The sequence below is a fragment of the Scylla paramamosain genome, chromosome 40, assembly GCF_035594125.1.
Source record: "Scylla paramamosain isolate STU-SP2022 chromosome 40, ASM3559412v1, whole genome shotgun sequence".
Taxonomy (NCBI): Eukaryota; Metazoa; Arthropoda; class Malacostraca; order Decapoda; family Portunidae; genus Scylla; species Scylla paramamosain.
The window spans coordinates 3886435-3905280 of NC_087190.1; the positions used below are offsets into that span (position 1 = coordinate 3886435).

An 18846-nucleotide genomic window follows, 5' to 3' on the forward strand; every position below is an offset into this window, starting at 1 on the left:
AAATGATGATAAAACAAAGATAAAGTAACATAAGAACATAAAAACACAAGAACACAAGGGTTGGTGCAAGAAGCCATCAAGCCATCACATGGCCTACACATGGCAGTCCCTGTATAAAACATACCTTTCTGTTTCCTCCTACCTTCTCCATCCATAGATTTGTCTAATCCCTTTCAAAGCTCCCAAATGACTCACCACCAAGAACCTGATTACTGAGTCCATTCCATTCATCCACCACTCTACGTGAGAACCACTTCTTTCCTTTCTCATTTTTCAAAATCTAACTTTCTCTCTTCTACATCAAAAAAACTAATAAATTTCTCCTTCTCTCATTCCTCAGGGTGAACTTTGTGACACAACACAATGAGCATTTCAAAGAGGTGTTTGGGTGCACCTCACACTGAAGGACTGGCCTGCCAACAACTTCTATACCTGAAACCTTTTAAAGTATTTGCTAGTCAAGAATTAGATATGTTAGTTAAAAATTAAGAATTTAGTTAAGAATTAAGAGAACATTTTCCAGACCCAGCTGCCAACCACTGTTAAAACAATCCCTTGAAAATATTTGTGAGATGGTCAAAAATTAAGAATTTTTAGGGGGTAAATTTTCATAAATGTATACGTCTAGCATTTTCTAACAAAACTATATCTTTCTGGTAGATTTTGATGGGCTTTGAATGAATCTAATAATTGTTTCCACTGTAAATATTTTTTTTTGCATGTGGTGTGATAAATTTGATAAAAATTAATATCTCAGAAACGTAGAATTTCCAGCAGTAAGGATATACGCCACTGTGTTGTGTGTGATGCAAATATTTCACTGACAAATATGTTTTTTCTTATTTGGCATGAGACGGATGCACTTTTGTTATAACTGAATGCTTTGGAAATATTTGTTACAGTATTTTACAGCATATATTGCACATACTGTGCTCCTTAAAAGTGATTAGCTCATTTTTGGAAAAAAGATTTTTGGGGTTTGAAATCCCTATGAATCATTAGGTATAGCTAACTAACTTGTATTTCTGATCATCTTGGAGATAAACCCAACATCCTTGACCTTTTCCTAACCTCTAATCTTTCTGCTTATGCTGTTACCCTCTCTTCTCCAATCACAATCTCATATCTGTATCTTGTCCTATTGCTCAGGGTCCCTTAATGCTTACACACCCGCCGATCATATGCACTTCCTAGTTGAGTCTCCAGGTAGACAAGGGTAGGACACTCAAAAGAAAGTAGTTATTATATTTTTTATTCATATATACACAGTAACTACAACGAAGGCCTGGCTAGCTATGGCTACACTCTGTGGCGCATGGGCAGCACACAGAAAGAAATACTTATTCTGCTGGAAGTGAGGCCAATGCCTGGTCCTTCCCCTGCAAACACTACAATGTGACCACGTGGGCAGCGAATGAGGAAGAACTAAGCTACATTGTGAGAGCACAGCTTTACGTTACGTTACTGGAGCACGGAGGTAAATAGCAACCACTACACACTGTAATACTCGACAAGGAGTGACGACCATGTGGTCGCTGGGCAACTGAATATGCGCTAGAGAACTGGAATTACCACAAATAACTCACCTGAGACGTTCCCCTGGTGTACTCACTCCTCCAGTCTGCTTCAATGAAAGCCAGCTTCATTGGTCAGGGCTTCGGCTTACCGCTGCACCATGCTGTCCTTTCTGCAGGCTGGTTTGGGTGGAGTTGAGGTCGGCACGTCTTGTGCGCTGGAGAAAATGAAACCCTGCATAAGGTCAAGACACCAACTCAAGCCATGGGACAAGCACCCACAACAAACATCCTTGACTTCATCTCCAGTGACATTGCTCGTCTGTCCGAAGAAGGTAAAGTGATAGTGAACACAATAGTGAAAGCTCTGTCTATTCTTTCCAAGGAAAAAGATGAAAAAATTGAAAAGTTACAGGACAAAGTGACCTCACTTGAGGATACAGTCAGTAAACTTGAAAATCAACTAGATGATGTAGAACAATATGAAAGAAGAGATACTATAATAATTAGTGGTCCTGCATTGCCCAGAGAACAAAACCATGAAAACTCAACTGACCTTGTTGTGAATTCAGTTAAAGATAATCTGCACATCAATTTAAGTCATGCTGACATCAATGTTGCTCACAGGTTAGGTTCAAAAAGTCAAAACAAAGAGAGACCAATAATTGTAAAGCTGCTAAATAGATCAAAGAAGGCAGAAATAATGGATGCCTGTGTAAAAGTTAAACCTAGCCTCTATATTAATGAAAGTCTCACTCCAAAACGACGCAATATCTTCAATGCAGTTTGGGGTATCAGGAAAAAAAACAAGGAGCTTTTCCAACAGTGCTACACAAGGGATGGAAAGATCTTTGTTAAATTAAAAACATCTAGTCAAAAACACATGATAACCACTGAACAGTCTTTGAACATTTTCCTAGATAAATATCCTGTTCTGACCCAGTCTTAAATGTGCTCTCAACTCAACATGATGCGATATTTCCTGCCAAACATTCTAGATATCTTTATGTCTATTTAATTTATATATATAATGTATTCATTATCCTTTCCTGTGTATATATTTTATATGTCATATCCTATGCATGTCTCCAACTTATTATTATTCATCTTAATTTTTTCTAGATTTCATCATATGAAACTTTCTTTTATCATCTACTACTTTGCCTATTTATCTATTACTTTGCCAATATCTTGGGTATGAAGCTTTATTCTATCATCTTTACTTTGCCAATATCTTGAACATTTATAGTTTTATCAACTTAATCCTTTTGATCACCAAATTCTGCAAACATTTTGCAATCTACCTTCCACCCTTCTTATGACATACCTGGTAAGCCTTCCAATTTCTTTTTATTTAATTTTTATTTTAATTTTTTATTATGTATTTCCTTATTCTTTGATTATTCTTCTCCATCTCTACTTATCATATCCTTCCTTTCCTCTCCCTTAAACTTTCCCAAATCCCTTCCACTCCCTCCTCCCTCTCTGCTACCCATACTTGCCCCCTTTTCTACTAGCCTTTCTTAAATTCCCCTTTCTATATCATGAACTTTACTAGTGAGAATCTCCTCAATACACTTTTCAACGACTTAGAAGACAACAATGAATCTGATAGCATCGGCATAGAAATAATAAATTCCATGTACTTATCTCTTGAGTTAGATGATATCTGTAATTATCATGACCTTACCTCATACATGAATGTTATACCAAGAAGTAGCGCTGACTATATCAATATTCTCCATATAAATGCCCGCTCACTAAACAAAAATTATGACCAAGTAATCTCTTTTATCAAATCTCTTCCCAAACTCCCTGATATCTTATGTATAAGTGAAACCTGGCTCAATGCAAATAATGTTCACCTTCACGAAATTGATGGCTATAAGTCATATCATGTTCACAGGCCTTTATACTCTCCAGGTGGGGGTGTTGCAATTTATGTAAATATTGACCTACAAAGTGAAATTATTAAGGATTTTTGCATGTGTGATGAAAATGCTGAACTATGTAGTGTGAAAATTATTCTACCTACTACCTCCTACTCTGTTTCTTGTATTTACAGACCAAATAGTAAACATGCTAAAGTAAATGAATTTAATGCATATATTGATAATCTTCTTTCAAATAACTTTTTCACAAACAACAGGAATATACTCATAGGTGACTTCAATATAAACCTTCTTGAACATGTGTCACACCCTCCTACTAACTCTTTCATTACAACTATGCAATCAAACAATTACTTCCCACATATATCTCGACCAACAAGATTTTCAGACATAAATACAACTGCAGCCCCATCTTTATTGGATCACGTCTGGACAAACTTCAATGAACCAGTCTCTTCTGGAATTTTCCACTTTCCTATCAGTGACCACCTTCCAGTGTTTATCAATATTCCAGTCTCTGATAAAGTGTGCAATATTCACCACAAAGTTGATTTTAGGCTACAAAATAGAGTAAATCGGTTGAAATTCACACAGACCCTATCAAATACAGACTGGAGTCTCTACCTCACTAGCAGTGACACAAACACAAACTGCGACATATTTCTGGATAAATTATATAAAATATACTATTCCTGCTTCCCCAAAATAACCAAAACTATCACATCCAAAAGACTGAGTAAGCCTTGGTTAACACAGGGGTTAATAAATTCAACAAAACATAAATATCAGCTGTACAAACTATACAAACTAGGGTCAATTACAATGGACCACTACAAACATTACAGAAATTATCTAAATAACTTAATGAAACGCAAAAAATCTGAATATTACCTACAAAGGTTTGAAAATTTTAGACTTAACAAAAAAAAAGTTTGGGAACTAATTACCGAAATAGAAAACATTAATAATAATAACAAGACGGTCTCCCACACACTACACTATAATGACACAGTCCTGCACACTCCACATGAAATTTCAAATGCATTCAACACCTATTTTTCACAAATTGCACCTCAACTTAGCTCCCAGCTTCCTAGAGCTCAAAACTCACACATTTCTTATCTCAGAGGTAATTTCCTAAATTCCATGAATATTCCCATAGTGACAGGAAATGACATAGTAAAAGCTATTTCTGCCTTAAAAAATAAAAAATGCCCTACAGATGAAATACCTGTGAAAATAATCAGAGAACAAAAATCTTCTAGCAGAGCCACTCTCAAAATTATTCAATGATTCAATAAAAGATGGAGTTTTCCCTAATAGATTCAAGCTGGCAAAAATTATCCCTATCCATAAATCGGGAAGTAAAACTAATATCTCAAACTACCGACCAATCTCTATTTTACCAGTGTTCTCTAAAATATTTGAAATCATTATGAAGAACTTCCTCATGAACTACCTCAATTCACAAAAACTCTTAAATAATAGGCAATTTGGTTTCCGCCCCGGACTAAATACTTTTGACGCTATAAATGTGTTTACCTCTGACCTACACGATGCCTTGAATAAACATAAGTCTATAATATCCATTTTCATTGATTTCAGCAAAGCTTTTGACACAGTTGACCCAAACATTCTAATAGACAAATTACGTCACTATGGTATTCGCGGTTGTGTGGAAAATTGGTTCAAATCATATTTAACTGGCCGATCTCATTTTACATCCTACAGTAACTCTAAATCAACCATCAAACCTATACATCTTGGTGTGCCACAAGGTAGCATCTTAGGCCCTATTCTTTTCCTGATATATATCAACGATATCAGCAATGCCTCTACTGCTTTCAACACTATACAGTTTGCTGATGACTCCACCTTGTACATGATTGGTGATAATCCCACTGACCTAATCTACAGAGCCAACCTAGAATTATCTGCCTTTTCTGAATGGTGTCTTGCAAATCGCCTAACAATTAACACAGCTAAAACTTTCTACATGTTATTTACAAATACCACCACCAAATACCAACCCTTACCTAGACTTACCATATTAGATAAAGATATCACGCAAGTTTCTAAGACAAAATTTCTTGGAGTCACATTTGACAATAATCTTACCTTTAAATATCACATATCAAACCTTTGCCTAAAATTATCTAGATCAATAGCTCTATTGCTGAAAATAAAAAACTTTGTTCCAGTGGAAATTATGAAAATCATGTATTATGCCCATATATACCCACACTTAACCTACTGTAATCCAATTTGGTCCACTACCTACCCATGTCATCTACAAAATCTAAACATCCTCCACAAGAAAATTATTAGAATCATGACTAATAGTGACTTCCTCCAACACACACCTCCACTCTTTAAATCTATGAAAATCCTTCAACTCTCTGACTTATCAAACTTCTCTATTGCATCATACATGTTCAAATTGATAAATTCCAACAACAACAATACCCTGACCCTAACTCATAACCACTCCACACGCTACAGGCATTCTCTACAGATTCCCCATCATACCTTAACTCTCTACCAACACTCTCTAATGTATAAAGGTCCCAAAATATGGAATAGCACCCTGTCACATATAAAAAATTCATTAAGCGTAAATATCTTTAAGAGAAAACTAAAAGAATATTTATTGTCTCAATACTGACACATCTTGTACTTCAATCAATTTTTATCAATATCTATTATTTTGTTTCTTGGTATTGTAACCAAATAGTTCATATCCTCTGTAACTAAAATAGTTTATATCCTCTAGTATATATACATATTTATTTCTGTTTGTTTAATTATTCTCAAAACAAATATTTGCTTGTTTATAATCAGATTCCACTTCAATTTTCTCTATTTCTCATGTATAATTATGATTTTTCTCCTTTCCTTCCTGTTCTTGCAAAGCCATTTATCCCTAAATCTTTTGTTATTGCTATTTATTTATTTATATATATTTTTTTTTTACATTTTCTTCAGTTAGATTTTTAGTTTAGTGTTGTTTTACATTTCAGTATTAAGTAGATATTAAGTGTGCCCAAAAAGCTTGTGCTTCATAAGGGGCTGTTTGTCTTTCAATTAATTGTACCTTAAGCTTATATATGTACTACAGACAAACATAATAAAGTGTTTAAAGTGTTTAAAGTGTTCAAGCAGAGCAAGACTTGATAAAATATAACGATCTGTTTGTAACTGAACTAGAGATTGAGAAAGTAGAGATAGTGGAGATATCAAGGTTAAGAAAGAAGCAAACAGAAAATGAAGAAAGGAAAATTAACAGTCCCACATGAAATGGAACACAATAAAAAAAAAAAAATGCAAAGAAGTTAAGGAATACTAGAAAAGATCAGTGTAAAGGTGTGTATACTGCACCAGATTTAACATACAAGGAGCAACAAAGGAATAAGGAACTCAGAAAACAACAACTAGAAAAAAAGAAATAATGGAGAAACAGGATGGTTTATCATAAATAACCAACTGAGGAGATAATTTTTTTGTAAATAAGTAAAAAAAAACTAATGAAGTAAGGAATGATTTAAGTTTTAGTGTAAAATTTATAAATGTACAATGATTAACAAAGGTAAAGGAATTGAATTAGAAAACTTATAGACAGCAGCACAATATTGTTTAACTGAAAAACAACAAAAAATAACAGTAAATCTCAGTGATGAAATAAGTTGTATAAACAGAATGAGGAAAATATCTGACAAAAAAGATTGTGCATTAATGCTTCTTAAAAAGGTAATAACATAATTATAAAGGAAGTTAAGTCAAAATCAGATGTGAAGTGTATATTTTAAGATTTACTTTAATAATTGTTTATATATCTGTAAATGATAATACAAGAAATCAATTAATTGAAGAGGAAGTCCTAGCAATAGGAAAGAATATATATGGAAAATATATTATTGTTGGAGACTTCAACAGTCACATTGGGATTACTGAAAAACAGAAAATAAATAATAATGGTATGCGAGTGCTTAACATTTCAGAACATCTGAATCTTAATATATTGAACTGCAATATGGACAGTGAAGGAGAGATGACATAGCAAAGAGATGATCAGTGTAGTACTATTAACTTTGCATTGATAAATGCATTGATAAATAAAGAATCATATAAGTACTTTGATTTGATTTGACCTCAGGCCAGTCTCTATCACCCCCATCCCTAGCCTTATTTGTGAAGATTTCGTGTATGACTGGGCCTACACTGAAATCTGTAATACCGTGGATATCAGACAGTTTGGAAACATTAAAGCCACCTCCACCTCCCATTACCTGACCAGCTTCCTTGAATTCATCCACAGCCACCTGGACAAGCGAAACACCTCTCTAGCTGTTGCTTTTGTGGACTTCAAAAAGGCTTTTGATCTTGTTGATCACACTATTGTCATCAGCAAGGCAGTAAGTCTGTGTCTCCCTCCTAACCTGATTGCGTGGCTAGCCAACTTCCTCACAGGGAGGCATCAGGCCGTTCGCTATCAGGGCTCTGTCTCTACTTTCCAACAGCTGACAAGTGGGGTCCCCCAGGGGACCAAGATGGGTCCTCTATGCTTCCTCCTCCTCATTAACGACGCCCTCACTGACACCCCCCATCGCTGGAAGTATGTGGACGACTGCATCGTGGGTGTCCCAGTTTCCACCAAGAACCTGGACTACTCACCACTTCAAGCGATTCTGGAGCGACTGCAGACGTGGATGGAGGAGAGCAGGATGACCATCAACCACAGCAAAACTGTGGTGATGCATTTCTGTACCTCCTCTGTACCAGCTCTCAGTGGGCCCTCACCCCCTCCAGTTGGTCCGGTGTGCCAAGCTCCTCGGAGTCACGGTGGACGACCAGCTGACCTGGAAGCAGCATGTCGCCAGCACCATAAGATCAGCTACCTACAGGCTGTACATGCTGCGCAGACTCAGGTCACTGGGGACACCGACAGATGAGTTAAGGGGGGTGTATCTTACCTTCATCCTCCCCAAACTCATGTACGCCTCCCCAGCATGGTCCTCCTCCCTCACTCACACTCAACAGCTACAGTTGGAGAGTGTGCAGAAAAGGGCGTGCAGGGTCATCCTTGGCCCTGCATACACCACCTATGAAGAAGCCCTGAACACCCTGAGCCTGTCCAGACTATCCACCAGGTACCGAGAGGCTCTGGAGAAGTTTGGAAGGGGACTTCTGCATCATCCACGTCTCAGAAACATGCTGCTGCCTGACACGCCTCGCCCGGCCCGTGCCACCAGACACCACAACAAAATAACGCCCCTAAAGGCGCTGCGCACGGACCGGTACAGACTCAGTGCGATTCCCACCATGGTGCGAGCCATCAATCAATAGTCTCTTCTAGATTAGACTTACCTTTAGGATTAATGTCAAGTATTTCCCCACCCCCTATGTACATTTTCAGTTTGTTAACTGCCTAAATAATATACCGTTTATTATTATTATTATTATTATTATTATTATAATAATATGAGAATAGATGAAAATGGTGATGGGTATGATATATCAGATCATAAACTAATAACTGTGAATTTTAGTTATCGTGGAAAATTGCAGGAAACCCAAGAAGGGTTGAAGTACAAAGAAGCACATTACTTGAAGATAGATAAACACACTATAAAGGAGAATGTAAAATAATTAGAAAAAAAAAACCTGAACACCAGTGAATACATGATATCGGAATTAAGAATAAAAATAAAAAGAAGCAGCAGATAAAGCAATGAAAAGACCATAAGAAGGAAAATAGTGAATGCAAAACTTAATGAGGAAGATAGCAGAATACAACCAATTTGGTTTAATGAAGAAATAAAAAAGAAAATACAATAGGAAACTAAGAAATTCAACAAATACAGAAGAAAAAGGAAAATATAAGGAACTAAATTGTGAAAAGTAAAATAAAAAGTGGATTAACATAACATGAAGAAATAATAAATAAAAGCAGACAAAAACAACATAAAAATCTGGTAGCACATGAACAAGTTAAGAGGTAAAAGTAAAAGTAATGAGAAGAAAAGAGATTATACCATATGATGAAAATGAGTACAAGAGAAAATACATGAGCATCCTATGAAGATTAAAGAGTTTTGAGAGAAAATTTATAACAAACAAAGAAATAATATACCTAAAATGTAGAATAATAATATAAAACAAGAATATGAAAATACACTCAAGGACTATTATGACGATAAATAATTTAATATAGATAATAATGAATTAACAATACCAGAACAGTTAAGAGAACACCTGGATGCAGCATTCATGATAAATACTTATGATATAAAACCAATGAAAGACTGTAAAATAACAATGAATTAGAATACCAAATAAAAAGACAAAAACTAAAAAAGCAGCAGGACCCAATGAAACTAAGGCAGAACTTCTTATTACTTTGACACACAATGATGAATGTAAAACAACAGTGTTGCAAGCATATGTCATTGATACTGGAATAATCGTGGATACATGGAAAACATCAAATACTAAACTATTGGAGAAAAGGCAAAACCAACAATAAAAGATCTGAGACCAATAGCCCTTACAGACACCACAGATAAATTGTTAATGGGAATCATAAAATAAATAAGTAAACAAATAAATAAATAAATAAATAAATAATTAAAATGCAAAGACATCTACAAGAAAATGATAAATTAATGGAAGAATAAATTGCATATACTGAGAATAGAAGAGCAGAAGACAATTTATTTATACCAAGTTACTGTATACAGAAGAGTTATGAACATAAGAGATCACTTACATTAATATCACTAGACTTCTCAAAGGCATTCAACAATATAAGCAGAGAAAGTAATGCTAAAATATGATACACTCAAAGTTAATTGACCTCATTGCCAAAATCTATACAGAAGACATCAGAATATTCCTGAATGATAAAGAAATGCGTAGTATTGAAATAATGAATGGCACATGACAAGGTTGCAATGGGTCAACTGTCATATTTCTTATGGCGACATATTATATCATCAAAAAACTTAACCAATCTAATGCCAAGTTTGGGAGTGATGTATGTGCTCTGGCCTCAGTATTTTTTGCCAATGATGGAATGCTCCTTGTAACTAATGAAGATGAGGCTAAACAAAATATAAAGTTACTAACAGAAGGGAGATATGTCGATGGTGGAGTGAGGACATAGAGGTGGAGGTTGCCCGGCTTTTTCCTCGATAAACACAAGGCGATCACTGATTATTTCTGGTTGTGGCCTGCTGTCTGCTGGTGAGTGTGTCACTGTGAGTGAGACAGAGGAGGAAGGCGAGCAGACAGAGAAGAGAAGAGGAGGAGGAGGTGAGTGCCAGTGTGGAAAAGCTGCCCTATTTGTTTGTATTCATGGTGGTCAAGTGTTGCCAGAGGTACACAGGATTGTACTCTACATTTCCTCATGTTATTTAAATTATTTTGCAAACATGGATGGTCCAACTCAATGTTAGCACTGTGGTAAGGGACAGGAGGTCTTTTCTAAATGGGTGGCTTGTGACATGTGAAAAATGGTGTCACAAAAAGTGTGTGTATCTCCAAGATGTTAAAGATGTTGACCTAGGGAAGGTAGACTGGATGTGTAAATTATGCACAAAAGCTGTGACTGACTGTTATCGTGAGCATAGAAACCTAAGAGAGATGGTTGTGTAACTGGAAAAAGAAAATGAAATGTTAAAAGTGAAAACAGTGTTTGGAGGGAGGTGTAGCAAGATGGAATACCTCCTGCAAATATATGTGAAAGTATTACTAAGTTAGTTGTAAGCACTGAAAGCCTGGATCAGAAATTGGTTAATCTAAAGGATGAGATAATTACTACTATGGTTAATCTACAAGCTGGTACATTTGATGATAGTTACACTAATGTAGATGATAGTGAGGTACCCACTGCTGAAGGGGAAATAAAGAGGAAGAAAAATGTGTTGGCTAATTAATATGAAGGATGATATTATTAACACCATTGTAAACTTGCATGCCGGCACAAAGGGTGAGGGTAAAGGCAGTGGTGGCACCACCTATGCTGCATAGTTACTAAGAAGAATGGCCTGCTAGTTGGTAAATCAACTGACAGGGAATGTACTGTGACTAACAGAAAGGAGGAGCTTGATGGAATACTGAAGGGTATACCTGTGGTTGATACAAAGTTCACAGTTCACAGTTCAAAGTGGAAATGTTATTATGAACTTTGCTATGAGGCTGAGAGAGAAACTGCAGCAAGGAGAATCAATATTGGAATGGAAAACATGGAAATGAAATTTGCAAGGAAGATCTCTCCAAAAATCATGATATGCAATGTTTCCATGGAGGAGAATAAGGATGACATCATTGATTATCTGATTGCTAAAAATAGGCACTTACAGAATGTTAAGGATGTGCATGATAAGATTAAGCTAGTATTTAATAAACCAGCAGTTGGAGACATGGTGCACTACATACTAAGATGTTCACCAGAAATTAGAAAGATGATACATATCATGGGGATGTTGTGTATCTGAAATGGGCCAGGTATACAGAGGCAGATAACATGTTTTCAACTGCTTCTACTGTCAAAGATATGGACATACTGAGAAAGATTGTAAATTTAAATGAAATGGTGATGCTGTTAGTTGTGCAAAGTGTGCTGGGGATCATCAAACCAGAGACTGTATCAGTGACTGTGTCAAATGTGTTAATTGTGTCAGAAACTCATGACCTGAAACAAATCATGTAGTGAATAGTAGAAGCTGTAAATCACTGGAGCTGGAACTTTCTAAAATCAGAGACATGACTGACCATGGATACTAAGAACACCAATCGTATCCAATGTCAATTTATAAACATACAGTTTATTGGTAATAAAACCATTGAAATACAAGAGTTAATTACTGAGAAGGCATTTGATGTCTTAGCTGTAGCAGAAACTTGGCTGAATTAATTTAATTATGCAAAAATCCATGAAGTGACTCTAACAACTCACACTTTCATGCAAATTCCTAGGATCAGCAGAAGAGGAGGACGAATAGGGATATTTATATTAAAGAAATATTCTCATATACAGTTGCTGCTCTCTCCAAAATTCAACACATTTGAACATACAATGGTGAGTTTTATGATAAATAGCAATAAAAAGCTAACATTCATAATTGTTTATAGACCACCAGAGATGAATTGAACTTCATTTATTAATGAATTTAGGACATACTTGGAGGGAATAGATGAAATGATATGATTTTAATTTATGGGTTGATGATATGATTTTAATTTATGGGTTGATGATAATGAAGATCATTATAGCAAAAAATTTAATGAGATAATGGTTTCTCAGCAATTCACAAGGTTAGTCATGTAACTTATTGTTCCAGCCATAAGCTAGATTTAGTTTTCTGTGATAAAGTAGACAAAATTTGACATCTTGCGGTGGAGCCAGACTTTGCCACAAACTAGTTAAGTACAGTATCGATGTTCGCAAGGATTTAAAGATCAAGAAAACTATAACTTTCAGAAGGAAAAGAAATTTTGATGCAAGAGTATTGCTTCATAGAATACTTGATAGAATTTCAGAGGATATTAATAATTTTTGCCCACATAAAGACAGGATTCAAATACAAAAAGGTGAATGTTTGAGTTGCATAGTCTTATTATATAATGGCATACTACAGAGTATATATAATGACATGTGTCCTGTGATAGAGAAAAAAGTTACTGAGAAGGAGAACATACTATGGTTCAACTTGGAGGTTGCCAAAGCTATCAGAATTAGAATGCATAAGTTAAAGCTGTGGCATATTTTACCAATGGAGGAATCTAGGAGAGAATACATTAATGCAAGGAATGAGGTAAATAAACTAAGGCCTGACTTCTGATCTTTCTAAAATTTCTGATTGGGTCAGAGCAAACTTGGTATTGTTCAATGCCTCAAAAACTTATTCCTCTATCTGTCAACTCGACACAGCCTTCCAGACAACTATTCCCTCTTCTTCAGTGACACTCAACTATCCCCCTCTTCTACACTGAACATCCTCAGTCTGTCCTTTACTTATAATCTGAACTGGAAACTTCACATCTCATCCATCTCTAGCTAAAACAGCTTCTATGGAGTTAAGCGTTCTGAGATGTCTCTGCCAGTTTTTCTCTCCCCCAGCTGCTAACTCTGTACAAGGGCTTTATCCGTCCATGTATAGAGTATGCTTCACATGTATGGGAGGGTTCCATTCATACTGCTCTTCTAGACAGGGTGGAATCAAAAGCTTTTCATCTCATCAACTCCTCTCCTCTAACTGACTGTCTCCAGCCTCTCTCTCATTGCCGCAGTGTTGCATCTCTAGCTGTCTTCTAATGCTATTTTCATGCTAACTGCTCTCCTGATCTTGCTAACTGCATGCCTCCCCTCCTCCCATGCCCTCGCTGCACAAGACTTTCTTCTTTCTCTCACCCCTATTCTGTCCACCTCTCTAATGCAAGAGTTAACCAGTATCCTCAATCATTCATCCCTTTCTCTGGTAAACTCTGGAACTCCCTGCCTGCTTCTGTATGACCTTCCTATGACTTGAATTTCTTCAAGAGGGAAGTTTCAAGATACTTATCCTTCAATTTTTGACTACTGCTTTGGATCCTTTTATGGGACTGGCATTTCAGTGGGCATTTTTTTTTAGACAACAGAAGTTACTGTATACAGGTTGGACACACTTTCTCTGAACATGGTACGTTTAGAAGAGGTGTTCCCCAAGGCAGTGTGCTGGGACCTGTGTTCTTTTGTATTTACACCATTGAACTTTCATTTCTATTGAGGGGATATGGAGCAGCCTTTAACCTTTTTGCTGATGATGCTCAGTTTTATTTGTCTATCAATAATGTGCTGGACATTGAAACTCTATTGTCTAGGATTATGGTAGATCTCAAGAAATGGAAGGATAGTAATCAACTGAAAATGAATGAAGGTAAAACAGAATGTTTGATTATCAGTAAGAAGGGTGTCTTGAGAGGATTGCATGGTTTTAATATTAATGAAAATATTGTTAATATATCAGAGAAGGTAAAGGACTTAGGTGTGATTTTTGATAAACATGAATTTCAATGAACAAATAAATGGTACTGTAAAGATGGCAGGACTTAATTTATGAAATATTGCCTTCATAAAGAAATATTTAAATGTACATTCTGTTAAGCTCATACATAACTATGTCATTAATAGATTAGATTATTGTAATTCTCTGGATTATAACTTGCCTAAGTATCAGCTGAGGAAAATGCAAATTATTAGGAAAAAAGCAGCTAGATAGTGAACTTGCCAGCATATGAGAGGATCACACCAGTTCTCATTGAACTACACTGGTTGCCAGTTAAGGCTAGAATCATATATAAAATTTGTGTTATAACATATGTGGCAATGAAGACTGGGAAGCCTGAATACTTGAGGAAACTATTACAACCATTTGAATTACAGATATTGTAGTAAGACATGCTTCTGATAGTAGTAGACTCTTGGAACCAAGGTGTAACACAGGCATTGGTTGTAGAGCCTTTAAAAACTGTGCCCCAAGATTATATAATAGACTCCCAAGTAATGTTAAGAGCGGTGAAAATGTGGATCCGTTTAGGAGATTAAAAACATTCTTGTTCAGTGACTGCTATGATATGGAGGACAAGTGTATTAGAGATAATTATGCATTTGTAGGGTGAACAATGTTAAAATGATAGGAGACATTATTGTGTTACTATGAGTAAGTCAGTATGACTGTGTTATTTACTATGAAGTGTCAGAGTGATTATTCACCATTCTGTTCACCTTGTATACAGATGATTGTAGAAGTGAGTTTGATGATTGTACTATTATAAAATATGCTGATGATACAGTTATCCTAGGAAAAATTGATAATGATGATTATGAAGGCTATTTAACTCAGGTTAAAAAATTTCTTGATTGGAGTAAACTAGATTTTTTGGAGCTCAATGTAAAGAAAACTAAGGACATGATATTAGATTTTAGAACTGAAAATAAACATGTACCAGACCTATTAATAATTGAGGAGGAAAATGTAGAAAGAGTAAGTCAGTATAAGTATTTGGGTTTTATGATCGAAGACCAGTTGAAGGGAAGTGTTAATACAGATATGGTGTCAAGGAAATGCAACCAACGTTTGTACGTATCTTGAGTAACCTACATGTAGATAAAGTGATAATTAGCCTATTTTATAAATCAACAATTGAAACTGTTTTAAACTTTTCAATCACTGCCTGGTATGGAAAACTTACCTGTAAAGACAAAAACAAATTGTGAATGATTGTTAAAAAGGCAGGAAAACTAGGTGCAGAGACCATATCACTAGACAAGCAAGTACAATGAAACAAGTAAACAGGATTATGAAAGATATAACTCATCCACTACAAAATTGTTATACAGTAAAATCCCTCTTATCCAGCATCAACGGGACTGCTGACATGCCGGATACTTGAATATTGCCGGATACTTGAATAGAAGTGAAATTATGTCCACAATCACCACCCTACACTCACGCATCTTACCATAACAAAGATCAGCTGATCTTAATCAGCAACACGCTTCCTCTTTTCTACAACTTTAGGCATGATGAAGGCGTCAGGCGACAAACAGTGCACACACGGGACTGAGTCACTGAGTAAACACAGTGCAGTGGGCCGCGGGTGGCGCGAAGCAGTGCACTCTGGTGGTGAGGGGACAAAGTATGCTTCGCGCGGGAATTTTAATCGATTTTATGAGTACACATTGATTTTTTATTGATTTTAAGGCTCAGGGAAAAATCTGCCAGATACTTGAAGCTGTCGGATACTCGAATGCCGGATGAGAGGGATTTTACTGTACATATCCAAGATCTGGTAGAAGGTTAGCCATGCCCATGCAGCATACTGACAGGTACAGAAAGTCATTTGTACCTAAAAGCACTCTTCTCTTCAACCACCTATCATCACTATAACTCTTAGGTGTAGGTAGTCAAAAACTGCATGTGATAGTTTGTGATCAAGGCAGAAATAACTTGTTACTGCATGTGATATTAACATTTCATATAAATAGCCCAAGTAATGTTTTTAAGTGTTTTTATTGCTTCACTGATTCTATCTATTTTTAATGTACAAATAACTACTAGGGAGTTCTTAAGCCAAAATTAATTTCATTTTGTATACAAAATTTAATGTATCACAATTTGACGAATAAAACTTCTTTATCTTTATCTTTATTAATAGTCTTATGGAAGAAAACATTGTATTATTGTAAGTGGGTACTATTGACTCAGTGTTACTAGTTTTTATTGATTTTAGCATCATAGTACCTACACTGCTAATATAATTGCTATCATTACTGTGTGTGAACTTGTTGTATTAGTATGTTTAAGTAAACATCACTGTGTTAATCACAATATTAAGTGTTGTATTAGTATGTTTAAGTAAGTGTTACTGTGTTATTACAATATTAAGTTTTAGTCTTATTACCTAGTTTTAGCTTTACACATCCTTAACATTAAGTTAATTGTGCAATAAGGGAAATAACCAATGTTATGTTATTTTTTTGTAAATTATTGGCAGCTATGCAGAGCACCACAAGTTAATGGAGTGGAGCCTGATAAACCAAATAAAGATAAAAGATAAAAATAAAGTAGCAAAAGGACTGTGGATTGCAACTAAATAAAGAAAAAAGAACATATTGATATAACTTGAACAGTACTACTGGAAACATAGAAGATATAAAAGTTATTCATCAAATAAAATATTTTGGAACAAAAAATAATGGTTATATCCCTTCCTCATCTTTTTCCTTTTCTCTCCCTCTTTCGTATTCTCTTGGACCTCCAGCCCTCCCTGTCACATCCCCTCCCCTTTATGTCAGAGAGAGAGAGAGAGAGAGAGAGAGAGAGAGAGAGAGAGAGAGAGAGAGAGAGAGAGAGAGAGAGAGAGAGAGAGAGAGAGATATTCTATTATTATTAATATTACTGCTTCAACTCTACACCTACAGACCTAAGCTTACAGACCTATGCATCTGTACTATGGCTGCATTAGATGCACAGTAATTATTAGATACTTTATTTCAACAAAAAAAAAAAGTCTAATGTGCCGGCAAATATGGTGCATAGGAATTGAGTTCCGACTTGTGGCGAAAATTGTCGTGGCCATAGGAATGGAATTGCAGTGTAAATCGTGAACCCCTGTATATATATATATATATATATATATATATATATATATATATATATATATATATATATATATATATATGGCTTTGTTGTGCAACACGCTTTGCTGTGTAATGCGTTGGGCTAATTTTTAAGTTTGATTTGCAGTAAAAAGTAGCATGTTATATGATGAACAGTATGGTAGCAAAAAAATGAAGAGGACTTTTTTCGGTGAATGCCTTATAACATTCACACACACACACACACACACACACACACACACACACACACACACACACACTGCATAAGCATCTGTACAACGAAAGACAAGGCAACACACACACACACACACACACACACACACACACACACACACACACACACACACACACACACTGCATAAGCATCTGTACAACAAAAGACAAGGCAACACACACACACACACACACACTGCATAAGCATCTGTACAACGTAAGACAAGGCAACACACACACACACACACACACACACACACACACACACACTGCATCACCATCTGTACAACGAAAGATAAGGCAACACACACACACACACACGCATAACAATCTGTACAACGAAAGACAAAGCAACACACACTGCATCACCATCTGTACAACGAAAAATAAGGCAACACACACACACACACACACACACACACACACACACACACACACACACACACACACACACACCTTGAAAAAAAAAACACTGGAGGGACTGGAAGGGAGTTAGGGAAGATACCACTCTGATAACGTCACGGCTGGGAGGGCTTGTGATGTCACAGCTTGGGGGTTGATGACGTCACCGACCGTTATTTACGTACGTACGTATTTTATTTTGAAAATGACCCCTCTAAAAAACGCAGCTAGACAGGAATACTTTATAAATTCAGACTTGCCACACATTTTAACTGATGCCACAAATAACAACACATTTCAAAACGCAGTAGTATTAAACATATTTAAAAAGAAGTATCTGGAAACTGTTGGAACCTTCACCCCATTCAAAATCGTTCAAATGTCCACCCATTCTGGCTTAAACATAACGGAAAACACTTTAAAAAATCTGAACTATTTTCTAAAACCATTTAAAGTGAGCTACAAGCACAAATAAAAAATCTACCGAAAAAAAATCAATATTATTGGAAATTGAACATGAATAAAAACAAGTGTACGGTGCACGCATTTCACTGAGCGGGACGGCATCACACTTAAAAAAACACCAACTATTTTTTAAAACCAATAAGAACCTAGTACAGGCTGAAATAAAAAAAAATTAGTTTTGGGACCGTAAAAAAATACG

General features: G+C 35.9%; 1 protein-coding gene across 4 annotated transcripts in view; it reads left to right on the forward strand.

Annotated features, from left to right (window-relative positions):
• The window catches only part of LOC135092722 (uncharacterized), a 101679-nt gene extending 94144 nt beyond the window's left edge, over window positions 1–7535 (forward strand). For all 4 annotated transcript variants that reach the window (XM_063991357.1, XM_063991359.1, XM_063991358.1 and 1 more), the window contains one exon: window positions 341–7535. In XM_063991357.1, the coding sequence (XP_063847427.1) occupies window positions 341–404 (64 nt within the window). In that variant the 3' untranslated portion in view covers window positions 405–7535. The remainder of the gene's footprint in view (window positions 1–340) is intronic.
• Window positions 7536–18846: the final 11311 nt, after the last annotated feature.